This window comes from Penicillium psychrosexuale (genome assembly GCF_028828465.1).
Source record: "Penicillium psychrosexuale strain IBT 29551 chromosome Unknown utg000004l, whole genome shotgun sequence".
Taxonomy (NCBI): Eukaryota; Fungi; Ascomycota; class Eurotiomycetes; order Eurotiales; family Aspergillaceae; genus Penicillium; species Penicillium psychrosexuale.
In genome coordinates, this window is record NW_026643189.1 from 4014415 (window position 1) to 4031070 (window position 16656).

Consider the following 16656-nt stretch of genomic DNA (forward strand, 5'->3'; position numbering starts at 1 on the left):
GCCTAACTAGATCCGAATAAAAAGATATCATCGCTTCAATTGCGAAACCGCGGAGGCCAGCCACTCTTTCCCGGCCAGCAATGACTGCACCAACTGAACCTTCTGCTGAGGGTTCCGACTCAAGAAGCCAAAGGCTGTAATAAACCCAAGGATGAGAGCACCCTGGAGAGTCTTTCGAACACCTCGTAAAACCCGTCCCTTTCTTGTGAGTTTCGCAGTCCAATGCCGCCACACGGGGAATGTGCAACGCAACCAATAGTGAACCTGAGTGAATCTGGTACTATGTCAGTAACAACTAGAAATCATAAGCAAGAAACGTACGGATATGTGGTTGAGTTCCAACCGTCGGCAGTGATGTACCAGCTAGAGCAAGCTCCACGACGGAACACACTCTTCTGAAGCGCATCCTGCACCTGCTGGGTCCATTCACGCTCAGCATCCTCCTTGACTTCATACGAGCTGACCTGACCATCTAAGATCGGCTTGATAAAGTTCAACGAGTAGTTTACCGCATTCTCCGTTGCAAAGATAACACTGGTATGGCCTGTTGCGGTATTCGGACCGAAAATAATAAAGAAGTTTGGGAAAGAATCCATTGCGATGCCCTGGTATGCCTGGGCACCTCCACGCTGCGCCCAAACCTCTTCCAGATCTTTGCCCTTCCTGCCAATCACCTTCAGTGGGTGCAGCCATTGGTTGGTTTCAAACCCGTTGGCCATGATGATCACATCAGCGGGAATCTCTCTAACCTCAACTGCGTCTTCAGACTTGTGCGGTGGATAGTGGCGGCCTGGACCAAGAGTCACACTCTTTGCATTAACCCTTGTCAAAGGCTGAGTAGTTAGCTCCACGTTTGGAGCATTGAGACTGCGATACCAAGTGCCGCCGATGACCCGTCTCTTACAGCCGAGGCTGTAGTTTGGTGTCAGGATCTCGTAGTATTTCTCTGGCACAATTTGACGCATGTGGTCCAAAAACTTCTTCTCTAATTGCGGCCGCGCTCTTCGGCTCCATGCAGTGTCCGTGAACATATCGTGGAAGTTTTTTTCCATAATGAGGAAAACAACACATCGCATGAATAACGCCAGTCCAGGCAAGTTAGTCACCAGTCTAGGCGACCATTTTTCATACACAGGGAGATATTCAGGAGAGATAATGTCGGGCTCGACCCACGGAGGAGTTCGCATGAGTTGGGTAATGGATCGAACGTTGGCCTCTGGCTTGGCCAGCTCGGGCACTACCTGCGCGGCGCTGCAGCCGGAACCAATCATGATGACATTCTTGTCTTTCAAATCGATCTGGTTGTTCCAGCGGGCCGTATGCATGATGTCACCTTCGAAGTGTTCAATACCTGGGATGTCCTTCGGCCATGTGTTCGGTTCTACCAGCCCGCCAACACCACTCACGACCACCTTGGCTCGCACAATTTCTGTATTGACATAGATCTTGTGATGACCATCCTGGGCAGCGATTCGATCTCGTTCGTGTTGAGTCAAATCGCCAGTTCCAGGGACAAGGTGCGAGAGCGTAACCTCCCATTCCTCGTCATCCCCGATCCATCGAAGTTCCTTGACATCGGTATGCAACTGAATCTTGTCCACAATTTGATATCTCTCGCAGACATCTGCCAAATACTGTGCAATTTCTGGTCCTGGAGGATGAAGTGTGGACCAGTCCTTTTTCTGAGCAAAGGAGAAAGAGTAGAATGTCGCTGGTCTTTACCTTCTGGGTTAGTTATTAAGTATTTAGACAATTAGAACACTATCACCTACACATCGCAAGCAATTCCCGGATACCTATTGATCCACCAGGTACCTCCAATACCTGACTGACGCTCGAAAATTCGGAACTGGTCTGTTCCCAGGACCTCTTTGAGCCGGCAACCCATAGCCACTCCCGACTCTCCAGCACCTACTATGAGGACCGGATAATAAGTGTGAGCATTCTTGCCGTATGCATGGCGCTTATGAATCCGGGCGATGGAGGAAGGCATGTTGCAGGTTAGTAGTAATTATAGGAAATTCAACGACCATAAACCTGGGAGGGCAAGAGTGAGCTTTAAATGTTAGTGTCTTTCTTGGCTAGGGAAGTACAGTCACATGGCCGGCCTTTTGTCAGACGTGCAAGGGTATGTACAAAACTGCATGGATCCATTTTAACCTCGGTCTTCGTCGGCTTCATGCACCTTCTTTGTGATTGACGGCAATACTCCCTATATGGCTCATGATTGATCCTTTTCAGAATGACTTGAAGGGCAAATGACACTCAGGGAAAATCGCTTGATGGCTTTTGTAGTAGGGTTCGTACCTGATGCACCAACCAAGGATCTATTGTGCAAAATCGGTCTGAGAAAGGAGTCTGGTTCAAGCGGAAGAGCGGGGTCAAGATAATAGACTGCCTAGGCTATTAACTGCACCATCGTAGTATATTGATTTACCAGATCCAGCTAGCTCGATTCTCGGTCCAAATTTGTACTGCGGGAACAAGTTGTGAACAGTGCCGTCCATGTTTGATTCGCTGCCAGAAACCGCATATATGCCGAGTGGAATGAGGTCAGCTTCTGTCCCTAAATCGGTAGCCCATGCCATAGACATACATAGCCTGCGAATCAAGATCGTAAACGATCTTTCCTATGCGAAAAGGTGACCATAGACCTGTGATAGCCAAGTTCTATATGAATTTAGGCGTGTAGAACACGAAGCTGTAGAAGTACTTCACGGATGTTATCCCGTAGGTTTTGGTGCAGCGGCCAGAACGCTTCCCGGACATTGTAGCCCCCACAGATAATCCACGTAATCCCCTGGGATGAGGCTATCGTTTCTCTGCATATCTTGAGGGAGGGGGAGAAGTTGTGTGACAAGCGAATTTGCCCGCAGCGAAGGAGGGACCAAGTCCTTCCTCTACATCGTAGTCTGTGATACGATGATATGCTCCGAGAGCTGTTTATAAATAATCCATTTTTGGGTGGAAGGGGTGTTGTTAGTAGCGGAGAATGCGACGACAGTATAGTCACCGTCGCTGGTGAAGAAATATATAGTTCTAGTCCACGGATAGATCCCTCCGATAGATGCACGCTTGTGGTAAGCATTCGTCGGAAGTTATCTTAGGTTTTGACGACTAATTATAGCCTATACTTATTGACACATGGAGTTTTCAGTTCTTCACCTGCAAGTCAAGCTTCCCTGCAGCTTGTGTTGGGTGACTTGTGTCGGCGGTCCAGAAACAGCATATGGAGTCACGTGGTAGACTGATAAGAAGACCGTTATCTCGGAGATCCACCCGTTCATCTCCCGAGGTCGTTGTCCGATCTTCATTGTCTCGCCCTTCCTACGTCGATCTGGATGAAGCTCCAGGCATGGTCAATCCGAGTCTGGATGCGACTCAGTTGTTCATCCCTCCATAATAAACCACGATCAAGCGTCCGAAACTTCTCCGCTTCTTCACACCCTCAATACAGACCTGTCAACATCCTCGAAAATGCCACCCTGGAGACCTTCCAGCAGCGATGCTTCCTCCCCGAACAACCAGCAATCCTCCCGCGCTCTACCTTCCAAGACCTCCCCGCCCTGAAACAGTGGTTCAAACGCGCGAGTCCGGAGTCAACACCGGGCACCTCGAACCCCGGCGCAAGCCTGAATGTGGAATATCTCCGCCAACACGGCGCCGACGCGTTCGTCCCACTCGAGCTCACGGAATCCACATCGACTGATGCTACATCCAAACCCAACGGTGAGAGAGCAGAAATTCATACCTTTCGGCAATTCCACGCGCCGCTCACGCTGTTCCTCGACTGGATGCGCACAGCCGAGACAACTCCCCAATCAACGCGGCTTTACCTAGCACAATGCCAGCTCCTTGACCTCCCTCTTATCCTCAGAGAAGATTTCCCCACGCCGGAGCTCGTGGCGTGCGCGGGAAAGGGCGATGTATATGATACGAATGTGTGGATTGGACACCCGCCCACTTACACGCCGCTTCACCGCGACCCGAACCCGAACTTGTTTGTCCAGCTAGCTGGGGAGAAGGTTGTGCGGCTGCTTGCGCCGGCGGATGGACAGGCTGTGTTCGGGGCTGTGAGGAGGCAGCTGGGGAAGAGTGGGAGTCGGGAGGCAGCGGCTTTCCGGGGCGAGGAGATGATGCAGGGGAGGGAAAGGGCGTTGTTAGATGAGATGGTTTGGGGGACTCCGGTGTCCGCTGGTTCGGATGCTGGGGTTGGCTTTGAAGCGTCTCTTGGGGCTGGTGATGGGTTGTTCATTCCCAAGGGGTGGTGGCATAGTATTAAGGGTGTTGGTGAAGGTGTTACGGCTTCGGTGAGTATGTTTCTTTTGGTGAGCTTTGTGTCTGTGGCTGATATGCTTGTAGGTCAACTGGTGGTTTCGATAGTTTGCTATTTACACTCGTATCATGCGGTAAGTCCACGCGGGACTCCGATGCTTGGTAACTCTAGAATATAGAGAGTATTTGAGATCGGCTGGGCAAGTTTTGAGACTCCCGATATGGTAAAATAAGCACCCGTTGACGTCCCTCGACCTCTTCTCAACTCTGTAATCACAGACAAAATTGAAGATAATACATATATGCATACCCAAGATTGAACCATTTGCGCAATAATTAATTATGTAGACCTCATATTTAATACAAGCGCAAGTTGAAGAATGCGGTGTAACAATCCACGACGAGCTCGAATAATCTAGAAACCGGAGCCAACTCCGCAATCCTTATTTCCCTCCACCAAGCCCACCAAACCTCCCCAGAACCCGAACCATGCAAGTATCGCGCACAGTTTACCGCGCTGCTCTCCTCCACCTATCCGTCAACCCATTCGTGCGCGCCACAATCCCAGCCGGCTCAACTACCTGGACATCCCTCAACGCGCCAACCACCCAACCACCAAACACCCGACTGTACAGCATCCTCTTTCCACAGTGCACAACGAGCTTCAAAGCGTCAGACTGCACGCACCAAACCCGCACAATGTGTGACTCAAGCACAACCTCGAACTCCAACTCCAACTCTGCGGCCGCTGCGTCTTCAAACCCGGCAACACAAAACCAAAATGCAGACGCCCAAAACCAACAGACCCAAGAACAAGAACAAGAACCTGAAAAGCACCTCTACCTCCCCGCCAGCGACCCCTCAAACCCCATCGCAAACCAACAAGGCGACGGGAGTATCAAACTCGACATGAGCGGAGGCGGGACAGCGGTGAAACTGGATCATCTGGGTCCGATGGTTGTTAACGTGGACGGGACGTTGTCGCAGATTGGGAATTGGCAGCAGATGACGGAGATTGAGAAGAGTAATACTCTGCGCGTTCTTGGGAAGCGGAATCAGAAGCGGTTGGAGGCTTTGAGGGCTAAGGAGGCGGAGGGAGGATCGGGTGAAGCTTGATTGTGTATAAGGAAAGACATATAGCACGGAGAGCTTGGCTTGGCTTAGCTTGGCTTTGTGTGTGGCTATGGAGGATGTGCATCTTCTTACTGTTTGGTGTGTGTTGATATTACTTAGATGTATTATAAGGGCATTGCGAGTCGACTAATAATCACGTCTATTCTTTCATTTCCTATAACAATATCGGGTATCATAATGACGCTAACATCATATAAACATGCTGTCTATAGTTCAAAGCAGAGACGGCCAATGGTTCGCAGCGGAGGTCACTTGGGTATGTTCTAAATCGCAATCTTCCAAAGCAGCGATGAGACCCATGAAAGTCCTATTCAAAGATAATTTGGAACCACTTGTATACGACATTCCTACAGGCATTGTCAGAACCAAATCATAACTAGAAGAAAGAGTGTACTTACTTCGGCGGTATGACCACGAAGTCTCTGGTATAATCCTCGATCTCAGCTACACCAGTGACCAGATCAACCTCCTCAGGTTTGAGCAACTTGGTCTTGTGGAAGAATTTCCACCCGAAGTAAATAACCGGGAAGACGCCGATCATGGTGTAGGAGAAGAAGAATGTCGCGATGGACCAGTTGCCGGGCAGGAAGACGGTATAGCCACCGACGAAAGCCATGACCGTTGTGCAAGCGCAAGCGAAGTAGGCGATATACGGCTGGAACCAGCTGCGATATGGCAAGGTTTCCCGGGGGATACCTTGGGCGTCGAGAGCTTTCTTGAAGCGGATGAACGTGAATGTGACGACGGAGAAATTGATGAGTTGGGAGGCAGTGACCTGGAGTTAGGATTAATTAGGTGTATGGGAATGAAAATGAGACTGGGTAGGGGCTCATACCAGATTGACAAACCAGTCCAGCACGACTGCTGCGCTGTTGGATACCTGCAGGAAACTCAAGAGACCGATGACGAGCACTATACCGACACAGTAGATGGGAACGCCGTTGTTGGTGCACTTAGTAAGGAAGCGTGGGGCTTTGCCCTCAATCGCTAGCCCGTACAGACTGCGACTGGCACAGTACATGTAGCTGTTGCCCGCGCTGAACGAAGCGGTGAGAATGACGGCGTTGACGATGTCTGGAAGGATGGGGATCTTCAGGCGATCCATGGAGATAACATAGGGTGAGGCCGCAGCACCGGGCTTGCCATTGTCGAAAGCATCGGCCATGGCCTTATCGTTGTACGGCACCAGAATGCCGACGGAGAGAACACCCAGAACGAAGAATGCCGTGAGACGGTAGAAGACACCGTTGAAGGCTTTGGGTAGAACCTTGCGCGGATTAACGGTCTCACCGGCGGCCATGGAGACATAGTCCGGACCGGCGATGGTGAAACTGGCTGTGATGACAGCTGCGAGGACACCGAGGAACTTGCCGGTATCCCCTGTCTTGTAGTACTCGTTGAAGGCACCTGGTTCGTTCCAGTAACGGAAGCCAAATCGATCGCCGAGCGGGTTGCCGCCCAGCATGACGATGAATGTATATAAGATCAGGCCTGTGCTCAACAAGACCTTGCCTAGTGAGAGCCAGAACTCTGCTTCACCGTACCATTTCACAGCAAAGAGATTTAATACCCTGTTTCCCATTTATTAGCTGGCATCGCGTGCGCGGATCACAGAAAGATGACCAACCCATAGAGTATAATGACAACCACATTCATGGCGGCGACGGGAATCGCATCGGTCCAGTATTTAATAATAATGCTGACGGCGACAATCTCGAAAGGGACCAGAGCGGCCTCGAAGATAAAGAAGTTGTATCCAGCGGCAACACCTAAAGCTTCATCAACGTAGCGGCCGGCGAATCGAATGAACGGCGAAGAGATAGGCAAGTACGTGACCATTTCAGCCAAGCCTAGAAAAGAAGATGTGAGTTTGGATGTCATACTACATCTAGAAGAGAGAACAAGAGTCTTGCAGCAATTCGATCGGGGCAAGAAGCTGAACCGTTGGCGCATTGGGTCATATGGGATACGGTGGGAAGAATGCTGCTGGTGGGAAAGATGAAAAGGGTGTTCGTACAGACGGTGATGATCAAAATCACACAACTCCTAGATAACAGTATAAGAAGATATACGCAGGACGGAGGCAGGACTGTTGGGTTCTTGGGTGTCCGACTGGCTTTCGGCAGATGCATTGGCAGAGGTAGGGCTAATGGCGCTTTCGACATGTATACATCTGTTTGGCATGGAAGTGTCTGGGCTAACAGCGTCCTACATCCTTGGAATTTGCAATTGTGTTATCAGGGATTCGAATCCTGTTTCTTGATGCTTCGTTTCGTTGTATTGTTCCTTATTCTTCGCTTTTTTGCTTCTTTTTCTCTTTTGATCCATTGACGGTTCTCCTTTTTCCTCGCATTTCCAGCTACTCACCGTCCATGTTGATATTGTCGAAAGTAGCAAAGTCGGGACAACCCAGGTCGAGAACCCAAGACAGTCAACAAAGCAGTATAACAAGGGAAAGACTAACCAAAGACTGAATCCAATAAACAAACTGCCAGGGCCACTGGTTCGCAGTCCAGATCCGATCTGAACGTATAGTGCCGTGCCAATTGTTCCTCCAATTCCGATCAATTGTACATGGCGGGGTTTGAGCTTGCGATGAGTATGGTCATACATGGATCCGCTACCGACCGAGGCCGCGCCATTGGCGCTAGATGAGTCCTTCTCGGTGACTTCCATCTCTTTCTCTATCTTGATATTTTTCGATTCGGGGTCAGAGAGGCGGGTGGGCTCTGCGCTCTGTATGGCGGCCGTCATTGGAGTATGAGAGCCATACCCCGAGTGAGGGGAATGTGACATCTCGAAGGTCTTTGTATTTCCAGGAAAGAGGGAAGCAACATAAATAAGTGCACGAATAGAAATATAAATGAAGATAAGAGAAAGCCGACAGGAAGAGTTTTTTTCTTTCGAAGCCCAGGTGGGTAGGATTTTCCTGTTTTCGCTTTTGGGTTGGACAAACTGAAGAACAACCGGAAAGGGACAAATCACAGCCAAAGCAGACACGGCCCCCTCCGTTTCATCTCCACATGGCCCCTCTACTTTATGGAGGGGCATTTTACGAGTCAACTTGGAAGTCAACATGATCGTCAAGATAGAGGTGAGCATCAGAGTCTATGGGTTCCGGTGTTGTCCGGGTCTTCATGTGATGTCGGTAGTATGCTTGGACGTGGACGTGGATGCATGTCGGGGAACGATTATCTCGAATAGTTAACAGCACTCTGCCGTGTTATTAAGTGATAGTTATGTCAAGGAAGCAGTCTAACAGTTGATGTTGTGTATACCTTGACGTCATGAGAGAATTCCCATATCAGCACTCTTCACAAGTGCTAACCAGATTAGGGCAAGAAGAGAGAAGCTTTCTGTTTATATGCATGTGCAGGTATCAATCTACCCGAATAAGCAATTGATCACGTTCTTATCATTGCAGATTCTACGATTGGGTCAAACCTGGAGAGGATATATTGTCCTTGAGGCCGAGGTACATTATATACGGAAATGTCAAAGATTAACGATATAGTCTACCCAGAGTACTCCGTATATAGAAAATAAATCGAATCCTCTAAATCTATATACAACATAGGCTTCAACAAAATAAGAATAGCTTAAATAGATTAACCGATCAATCAGATAGTCCACAGTAAGCAGCCCCGAAGCGGCTATGTACCGACCTCGGCAAACCCCGCCAAACCCCAATATTGTTTTTCCCCCTCGACCTCACCTCCAACAATCACAATGACCGATCAAGAAGGAGAATCTAAGCGTTTCGCACCCAAAGTAGCAGTCCAGCTGGACCCGCCCAAGGACGACCCCATTTCCATCGAGGAACTGGCCAAATGCGACGGTACGAGAAGATTATCCCTCACAGATCACAACACCCGGCAATTCCTTATTTTCAATGCGCCCAGCTCAAGGATCATTTGCTAATGTCTATCTCACTGTAGGTTCCGACCCTAACCGCCCGACTCTGGTCGCCATTAAGGGTGTTGTCTTTGATGTAAGCCGGAATTCGGCTTATGGTGCCTCGGGTTCATATCGCGGTGAGTACAGCATCTATCCCATCACTATAATGAACAATCAAACTGACTGTTCTTTTTCCTTAGTCTTCGCTGGCAAGGACGCCTCCCGTGCTCTTGCCCTATCTTCTCTCAAGCCCGAAGACTGTGTACCTGAGTGGTACGACCTGCCGGACAAGGACAAGACCGTCTTGGATGAGTGGTACACTTTCTTCAGCAAGCGGTATAACATTGTTGGCAAAGTTGAAGGCGCCAAGAATACTTAAGGGCTACATTACCATTAAGCGGCTGCCTTTACATGGATAGAATGTACGACATTATATACCCAGTGTGATAAATCCATGCTTTTCATTTTCGAAATTGGTGGTATCGCGTAGGTACAAAAGAACAGTTCTTCCCTCTGACTGCTGGGATAAGTAATGCCTATACATTAAAAAAGTAAACATGTAACATTTTCGGGCCTTTAATTCCCCTTGCGGGACTTCCGCTTCATGCGCTTCTGTCCAATAATGCGGTTGCGCTTAGCGGCCTTGTCCTCCTCTTCATTCACCACCTTTTCATCTTTGGGGCCCTTTGCATTTCCATTTCCAGTCTTGCCACGCTTGGCATCTCGACCATCTCGGCCATCTCGGCCACCTCGTCCATCCTTTCCTTTACCACCACGAGTATCGGAGCGCTTCCTCTTCTGACCTCTCTCTCCGTCCTCGGCATCATCCGAGCGCTTGGGCCTGGGCTCGCGGGATTTAGCTTGCAGCTCATTACGGCGCTTAACGACCTGGGCATTCTCGATAGCAAACTCAACAACAAGGCTCTTCTTCTTGTCCCGGTCATCGGGAGCTTGAGCAGAAGGAGGGACTGCCATGGAGTGGCAGTTCAGCCAGCGCAAACTCATGAGCGCATGACGGTGAGTGAAGAACTCGATGAATCCGTAGCCACGACTGCGACCACCACCGGTCTTCTCGGAGACCTTGGTACCCTCGCGAGTCTCGAAGACGACCTTGGCTTGACGCACAATACCCATCTTCTTTTGTTTGCGTAGCTGCTCTAGCTCCTTCATCGTATCGCGGGATCGCTGCTGCTCCTCTTTTGAAAGCGGTTGACGTGCGCCTGCCTTGACATCCTTGGCGAATTCGACGACGGACTCTCGAGCAAGCTGCTTCAGGTCCTTGGAGTTGATGTGGCGGGGGAGGTTACGGATGGCGAGACGGGTGAGACTGAGGTGGAGAGCGGGGTTCTTCTTGATGAAGGTCTCGCGCTGCTTGTAGCTGTCCTCGCGCATCTTGATTTCGGAGGGAGAAAGCTTCTTGTACAGCGGGGAGTTGGAGGGGATCGTACCCTCGTTGAGGAGGTATAGGCGGCGCTTGTCTGTGTCGCGGACCATACGGCGTGATACTCCCTCTTCTTCCAGCTTGGCGGCTTGACCCTTGCTCACGGCTCGCGCGACTTGTAGGACGCGGCCTTCTAGGGTGTAGCGGCCGCTTGGGTCGGAGTTTTCATCTTGGAGGACGGAGTGCTTCATAGCGGTGTTTGACTTAGGCTTGTCCTTGTTCGGGGCCATAGCTTCGGCTCCCCGGGGGGCTTCACGAACGCATGTGTTGGCGTCCTCCGGCTTCCAGAAGCAGACAAATCCAGTGCCTCGAGGGCGCTCGGTCTCGTAATCCAAGACTACACGTGCATATCGTAGCGGGCCAAAGTGAGTTTTGAAGTGGTCGTAGAGGGCCTGATCTGTAGCGGTGAAGGGGAGGTTGCGAATGAAGACTGTAGTGGCATTTCGGTCATCCTCCTCGTCTGCCTCATCATCATCGTCCAAGTCGTCCAGCTCATCCAGGTCATTGTCCTCTTCGTCTTCGTCATCTTCGTCGGAAGAGGTTTCGTCGTCTGAGGGCTCTTCCAGAATACCCTCGGCATCTTTCATCTCAACATCATCAGACTCCTTCTCTTCCTTCAGCTCCTCCTCCTCCTCCTCGTCGTCTTCTTCCTTCTTGGTAGTTTCCCAAACGTCCTTCTCAACAGCCCAATCGACAGCAAGTTGGCGTCCATCGATCTCCTTTCCGTTGATCATCTGGAGCGCTTTCTCGGCGTTTTTCCTGCCACGCATGGTAACGAAACCAAAACCAGCAAGTTTGCCATTCCTCTTGGGGAGAGTAGCAAACTTGACTTTTCCAAAGCTGCGGAACAGGACATTCAGATCCTCGGGCTCCTTGATACTCCACGGCAGATTGCGAACAATCAGCTTGGGTGGCAGACCCTGCCCTCTCTCTTCTTCCTTCTGCTTCTTGGATTCGCGGGATGCAGCAGTGGGGACACTGCGTCCAACCTTCTCATCGATCTCACGCTTACGAGACTCGGCATAGTCGACGCGAATGATTTTCCCGTCAAACTTGGACCCATTGAGTTCTTTCAGAGCACTCTCCGCATCCTCGACATCGGCGAATGTAACAAAACCGAATCCCTTGGATACCTTTGTCTCTTTGTCGCAGACAACAACAGCGTGTTTGATAATGTAGGATTGCGAGAAATATTCTGCGAGGCTTTCTGTCGTGGCTGAGGTGGGTAGTGAGCGGACGAAAAGAGTTCTCTTGTTCTGTGCGGACGCGGCCTCGGCGGCGGGTGTAGTGGCTTCGACTTTGATTTCGGTGCTTTCGGCGTCCGAGAGACGTCGTTTCTTGTGTAATTCAACCATGGTGGCTTTCTTGCGACTGCGATTTTTTTCTGCGGTCTGGGAAGAACAAAAAAATTAGCGGCAGAAAAAAGCGAGGCAGATTGGCCTGGGCGGTGTGGGTCCCATCCAGATAAGCAATAGCTTTATCGACTTATCACCTCTCAATTGATCGCTCTGCCTTTTGGAACAACACACGATGGATCCCTCGCGCCCGAAGAGTGGTATATCCTCTCGCCCTTTAGACTCCCCTGCTCCGAGTGCATCTTCAAGACCGAAAGTTCAACAGCTCAAACCTCAAGCCCTTGCCAACCGCCCTAGTACTCCCGCGACTCTGGACTCCCCTGCTCCAGGTGAATCGTCAAGGCCGAAAGTTCAACAGTTGAAACCCCAAGCCCTTACCAACCGTCCTATTACTTCCGCAATTCTGGTGTCCGCGCGACAAAAGGGCAACCCGATCCTGTCCCATATAAAGCTCGTACCATGGGAGTATGCCGATATTCCCGCAGATTATGTGGTAGGCACCACAACGTGCGCAATGTTTCTCTCCTTGAAATACCATCGCCTACACCCCGAATACATCTACGCCCGAGTGAAACAATTAGCAGGCAAATACAATCTCCGCCTCGTACTGGTGATGGTCGACATACCAAACCATGAAGACAATCTCCGAGAGTTGTCCAAAACATCCATCATCAACAATCTGACCTTGATATTGTGTTGGTCCGCACCAGAGGCTGCGCATTATCTTGAGCTTTACAAGTCCTCAGAGAATGCACAGCCCACCGCCATTCGAGCGAAACAGGCTCAATCATATAAAGAATCGCTGGTGGAGTTTGTCACAGTACCCAGAAGTATCAACAAGTCCGATACCGCGAGTCTGATCTCCACCTTCGGAAGTTTACAAAATGCCATAAATGCACAGCCGGAGCAGATCAGCGCTGTACCGGGGTGGGGAGAGAAAAAGGTCCAACAATGGTGTCATGCAGTCCGAGAAGACTTCAGAGTTGAGAGTGCGAAGCGGGCTTCTGCTCCTGCCATAAAACCTCGGGCTCGACTGCCAGCCGTGAATGTGGATGACAAAAACGATCAGGATATCGATGAAGAGGATGAAGAAGAGGCGATTCTTCGTGAGGTTTTAGCGGAAAGCAGGAAAACAGCAGCTGCGCACGCTGCACAGTCTACTGAGCCTCAGGCTGAAAATCAACCAAGCGAAGAGATGAGTGAAGGTATCGCGGCAGCACTTGCCAGGCTCAGAGATAATACTGGTTGAGAGCCGACCTAGCTTGTCTTCACTACACATCCACTTTCAAACGTTCCCGAATTCTAGAGATGGACCTCATTCCCGCCTACCCGACTACTGACTATGGCACACCTCTTGCAAATAACCATCGCCCGCAGATTATTGGGACAAGGACGCAATGATATCTTGTGCATAGTGGTCACAAATTGGATAAGCTGGGCGACTTCATGGTCGTGATAAGTTGCCTGTGTCCGAGAAATGGACCTAGCTCACGGAAGCCCACTAATACCCATATCCCTAGCTAGGTGTATATATCACAACAAAACAAAATAATCAATGACTGTCATGACTCTCAATCAAGTCCTGCTCCTTCCAAAAGGCGAAAGGCGTGACTTCCGCCCTAGACAAACCTAGTCAGCTCTCTTTCCCCCATCTCATTCCCCTCTGATCCCGACCTCATTCTCACGATTTCCCGGAAATGCTCGACTGAATCAGGCCGACCATGATCTCGTGATCAGGCACGTGACAATGGCCCACTTGATCATTATGCGCGTTGAGATATGTTGGCGCAAGCCGAATCTAGAATGCTACAACATGTCTGTTCCCTCAGATCATTCAACGCGTCGTTTAAGAGTCCTTCCGAGGTCAAGGCTAGGATGCAAGACTTGCAAGTAGGTGCTTGCTTCCTTTTCCATAGACAGAGTTTGATATTGAGCGTGTCGTAGAATTCGACGAGTCAAATGCGGCGAAGAAAAGCCTAGCTGTGTTCGATGTACCAGTACAGGTCGCAAGTGTGACTTTGAAGGCATACAGCCTTCTTCCACAATTTCGCTCATCGTCAACCCATTGTCATTATCAGCAAACACCAATACGGTGTGGCGAGAGCGACGTGCATTTGCATATTATTTCGAATGTGCTGCCTCCTCCATTGGTGGTGGATTGGATGTTGATTTCTGGCGCACTGCCGTCCCACAAGTTTGCCGCTATGAACCTGCTGTTTGGGATGCCATCATCACCATTAGTGCCCTATTCGAGTGTCCCCAACAATTCTCAGGACCCATGCTACAACGCCGTGATAATCCTATTTCTCTCGCTAAAAACAACCCAGATGCCTTGGGTTGGTACTCACGCTCGGTATCTGCCGTTCGCCAGCGCATTGAGCAGGGTAGCATAGACCTCTTTGTCGGACTGATCAGCTGTGTGCTTTTCATCTGCATTGAGGCCATCCAGGGAAACGCAGACGGGGCATTGCAGCTTTATCGTCAAGGTGTGCAGCTCATTACCGCTTTGCGTTCCCAAATAGCATCTGGTGCTGCGAGTAAAGCTTCGTTGTTGGAGGATACTATTATCCCGGTCTTCATCCGTTTGGGAACATTTGCTCTCGCCGTCCGTGGGGCTCCAGTGACCGCTTTACTACAAGACACCGAACATTTCTCAACGGAACGGTTTGACTCACTCAAATCTGCTCGGGAGGCGATCGGGCTATTAGCTGTAGAGATCCCTCTCTTCGAAGCAACATGCACCAAGCACTTACTCCAGGCTCATGTCTATCATCTTCCCGGAGAATTTAATACTATACTATCCAGTCTGGCCAGCAGACTGAAGAACTGGCATACTGCCTTTGATAAGTTGAAGACAAGTCTCCGCGCCAAAGACCTTTTCTCGCCGCAAGAGATTGGTATTAGTGCCCTTTTGTTGAGTTATCATGAAATGTTACATGTCATGCTCGAGACCTGCACATCCTCGTCATTGATGCAATTCGACACTTATCTACCAAACTTCCAAAATATCGTTGAACAATCTGCCATTGCCCCTAAAGCCTCGGTACGATCAGACGGCACCCAACCACCATTTACATTTGACATTAATATCGGTCTTCCGCTTTGGTTCACAAGTCTTCGATGCCGTGAACCGCGTACCCGACGTGCGGCACTGGCTCTACTCCGTGAAGCACCCTCAGTGCAAGGTTTTTACCAGTGCTACATATGGGCCGCCGTGGGCCAAATAATCATGGAGCTAGAAGAATCACATGCAATGGGAATGAATGCAGCCCATCATCCACCCAAATCCAGTGCACTGGAGTCCTCAAACGGGCCAGTTCACAGCCCTGAGCTTGCCGCAAGCTCATATTGTGCTCATGCGGACATGGGGCCGAGAATACCAACAGCATTGTTTATCCCAGAGGAGGTGCGCATTGGACCCATTTCCGCTTTTCGGCCAATAGATGGGTTTCCTCCTGGAACTACAGAGGCAGATATCGCGAAGTGGAACCGGGGCCCTGATCAAGTCTTTCTGGGGTTTTCCAGGAACGACCGTGGTCTGACTGGAGATGCTTCTCGGATGGTATACCAATACGTGCCTCTTGACTTTTGAGCATAGGATCTATTCGTCCATATAAACTAAGTGTTATTGGTTCATTTGATGCAGATAGTCTAAAAAAGTACATATAATAGCTATTTGGTGGAATCCGGCGTTCCTTCCTCTATCCATAAACACCCGAGTCACATACGGTAACCACCGCAAAGCCTCTCTTACTTGGGCCTCTACCACGAAGGCCACTCGAGGTCTTGAATTCCTTGTAGTTAATGCATTTCCCATGCTTTGCTTTCTCTTTCCACCTTTACAGGTTCCTTCAACTACTCTCCCTGCCGCCCTGTCCTATTCTAACCACAACCTAATCCATCTCCAAGGATGGTCAAAGTACGTGTGATACCATGTTTAAGCCTTTCGATACTCTCCAAGTATTGGTGCCTTTCCAATATTGAATTCTGAGGAGATTTGAAAGTTTGCAGACATACAGCTCGCTGGCTCGATGAAACGGGACGAGCTATTGGCCTCTCAAGAAGCAGGACTTACAGGTACTATGAGTAGGAGCACGTATGGGAGACGTTGGTACCTCATTTCTAAGTGCCTTCGGTATTGTTGTTGTGGCCCAAGATTTATTATGCGACATCCTCATCTGCAACCCGCTACTGAACGCTATACTTGACGTGAGCCGATAACGGTCCTCCGATATGAACACACGTACGACAATAGTACCGTTAAGGTTATGAGGACGTACCACACGGACAGTGCGATGGACTGATGCCCTTCAGGACATTGCGGAAAGGCATTTCGGCCTGCAATTCGCCGTTCCCTTTGACTCCTCCCATTTTGCGTGTCCGCCGGAGGCTGGCGGGACTCCAAGATTCAGGAAGAACGTATGATAGTTCACAGCCATAACATAACTTGGTCCTATATGGGATATGATGAAAGCTAATTTCTCAAGCTCTTCCTTGCCCTCAGAGTGCTGTTTCGATATTCATGTCTGCTTTTCAAACAAAGGGAAGATATCA

The 16656-nt window shown here is 49.9% G+C and overlaps 8 protein-coding genes across 8 annotated transcripts; 4 read left to right on the plus strand and 4 right to left on the minus strand.

Annotated features, from left to right (window-relative positions):
- Positions 1 to 27: 27 nt before the first annotated feature.
- N7518_007400 (flavin-containing monooxygenase) lies at positions 28 to 1993 on the minus strand (the record flags this gene model as incomplete). The annotated part of the gene is made up of 3 exons (XM_057188327.1): positions 28 to 274; positions 322 to 1716; positions 1773 to 1993. The coding sequence occupies 3 exons, from the start codon at positions 1991 to 1993 to the stop codon at positions 28 to 30; spliced, it is 1863 nt and encodes a 620-aa protein (XP_057040030.1).
- Positions 1994 to 2381: 388 nt separating this feature from the next.
- N7518_007401 (uncharacterized protein) lies at positions 2382 to 2938 on the minus strand (the record flags this gene model as incomplete). Its single annotated transcript, XM_057188328.1, has 2 exons — positions 2382 to 2630; positions 2714 to 2938. Coding segments are annotated over 2 exons (474 nt in total), but the record flags the coding sequence as incomplete, so codon positions are not given.
- Positions 2939 to 3341: 403 nt separating this feature from the next.
- Positions 3342 to 5391, plus strand: N7518_007402 (putative JmjC domain protein; the record flags this gene model as incomplete). Its single annotated transcript, XM_057188329.1, has 2 exons — positions 3342 to 4314; positions 4784 to 5391. 2 exons carry the CDS (start codon positions 3342 to 3344, stop codon positions 5389 to 5391), a joined length of 1581 nt encoding a protein of 526 aa, XP_057040032.1.
- A 325-nt stretch (positions 5392 to 5716) lies between these two features.
- N7518_007403 (putative general amino acid permease (Agp2)) lies at positions 5717 to 7248 on the minus strand (the record flags this gene model as incomplete). The annotated part of the gene is made up of 4 exons (XM_057188330.1): positions 5717 to 5756; positions 5808 to 6184; positions 6245 to 6980; positions 7037 to 7248. The coding sequence occupies 4 exons, from the start codon at positions 7246 to 7248 to the stop codon at positions 5717 to 5719; spliced, it is 1365 nt and encodes a 454-aa protein (XP_057040033.1).
- A 1890-nt stretch (positions 7249 to 9138) lies between these two features.
- N7518_007404 (putative progesterone binding protein) lies at positions 9139 to 9685 on the plus strand (the record flags this gene model as incomplete). Its single annotated transcript, XM_057188331.1, has 3 exons — positions 9139 to 9247; positions 9348 to 9443; positions 9507 to 9685. The coding sequence occupies 3 exons, from the start codon at positions 9139 to 9141 to the stop codon at positions 9683 to 9685; spliced, it is 384 nt and encodes a 127-aa protein (XP_057040034.1).
- A 197-nt stretch (positions 9686 to 9882) lies between these two features.
- Positions 9883 to 12102, minus strand: N7518_007405 (mRNA-binding ribosome biosynthesis protein NOP4; the record flags this gene model as incomplete). The annotated part of the gene is made up of 1 exon (XM_057188332.1): positions 9883 to 12102. The coding sequence occupies one exon, from the start codon at positions 12100 to 12102 to the stop codon at positions 9883 to 9885; it is 2220 nt and encodes a 739-aa protein (XP_057040035.1).
- A 175-nt stretch (positions 12103 to 12277) lies between these two features.
- On the plus strand, positions 12278 to 13351 carry N7518_007406 (DNA repair protein RAD10; the record flags this gene model as incomplete). The annotated part of the gene is made up of 1 exon (XM_057188333.1): positions 12278 to 13351. The coding sequence occupies one exon, from the start codon at positions 12278 to 12280 to the stop codon at positions 13349 to 13351; it is 1074 nt and encodes a 357-aa protein (XP_057040036.1).
- A 564-nt stretch (positions 13352 to 13915) lies between these two features.
- N7518_007407 (uncharacterized protein) lies at positions 13916 to 15694 on the plus strand (the record flags this gene model as incomplete). Its single annotated transcript, XM_057188334.1, has 2 exons — positions 13916 to 13992; positions 14047 to 15694. 2 exons carry the CDS (start codon positions 13916 to 13918, stop codon positions 15692 to 15694), a joined length of 1725 nt encoding a protein of 574 aa, XP_057040037.1.
- Between the last annotated feature and the right edge of the window lie 962 nt (positions 15695 to 16656).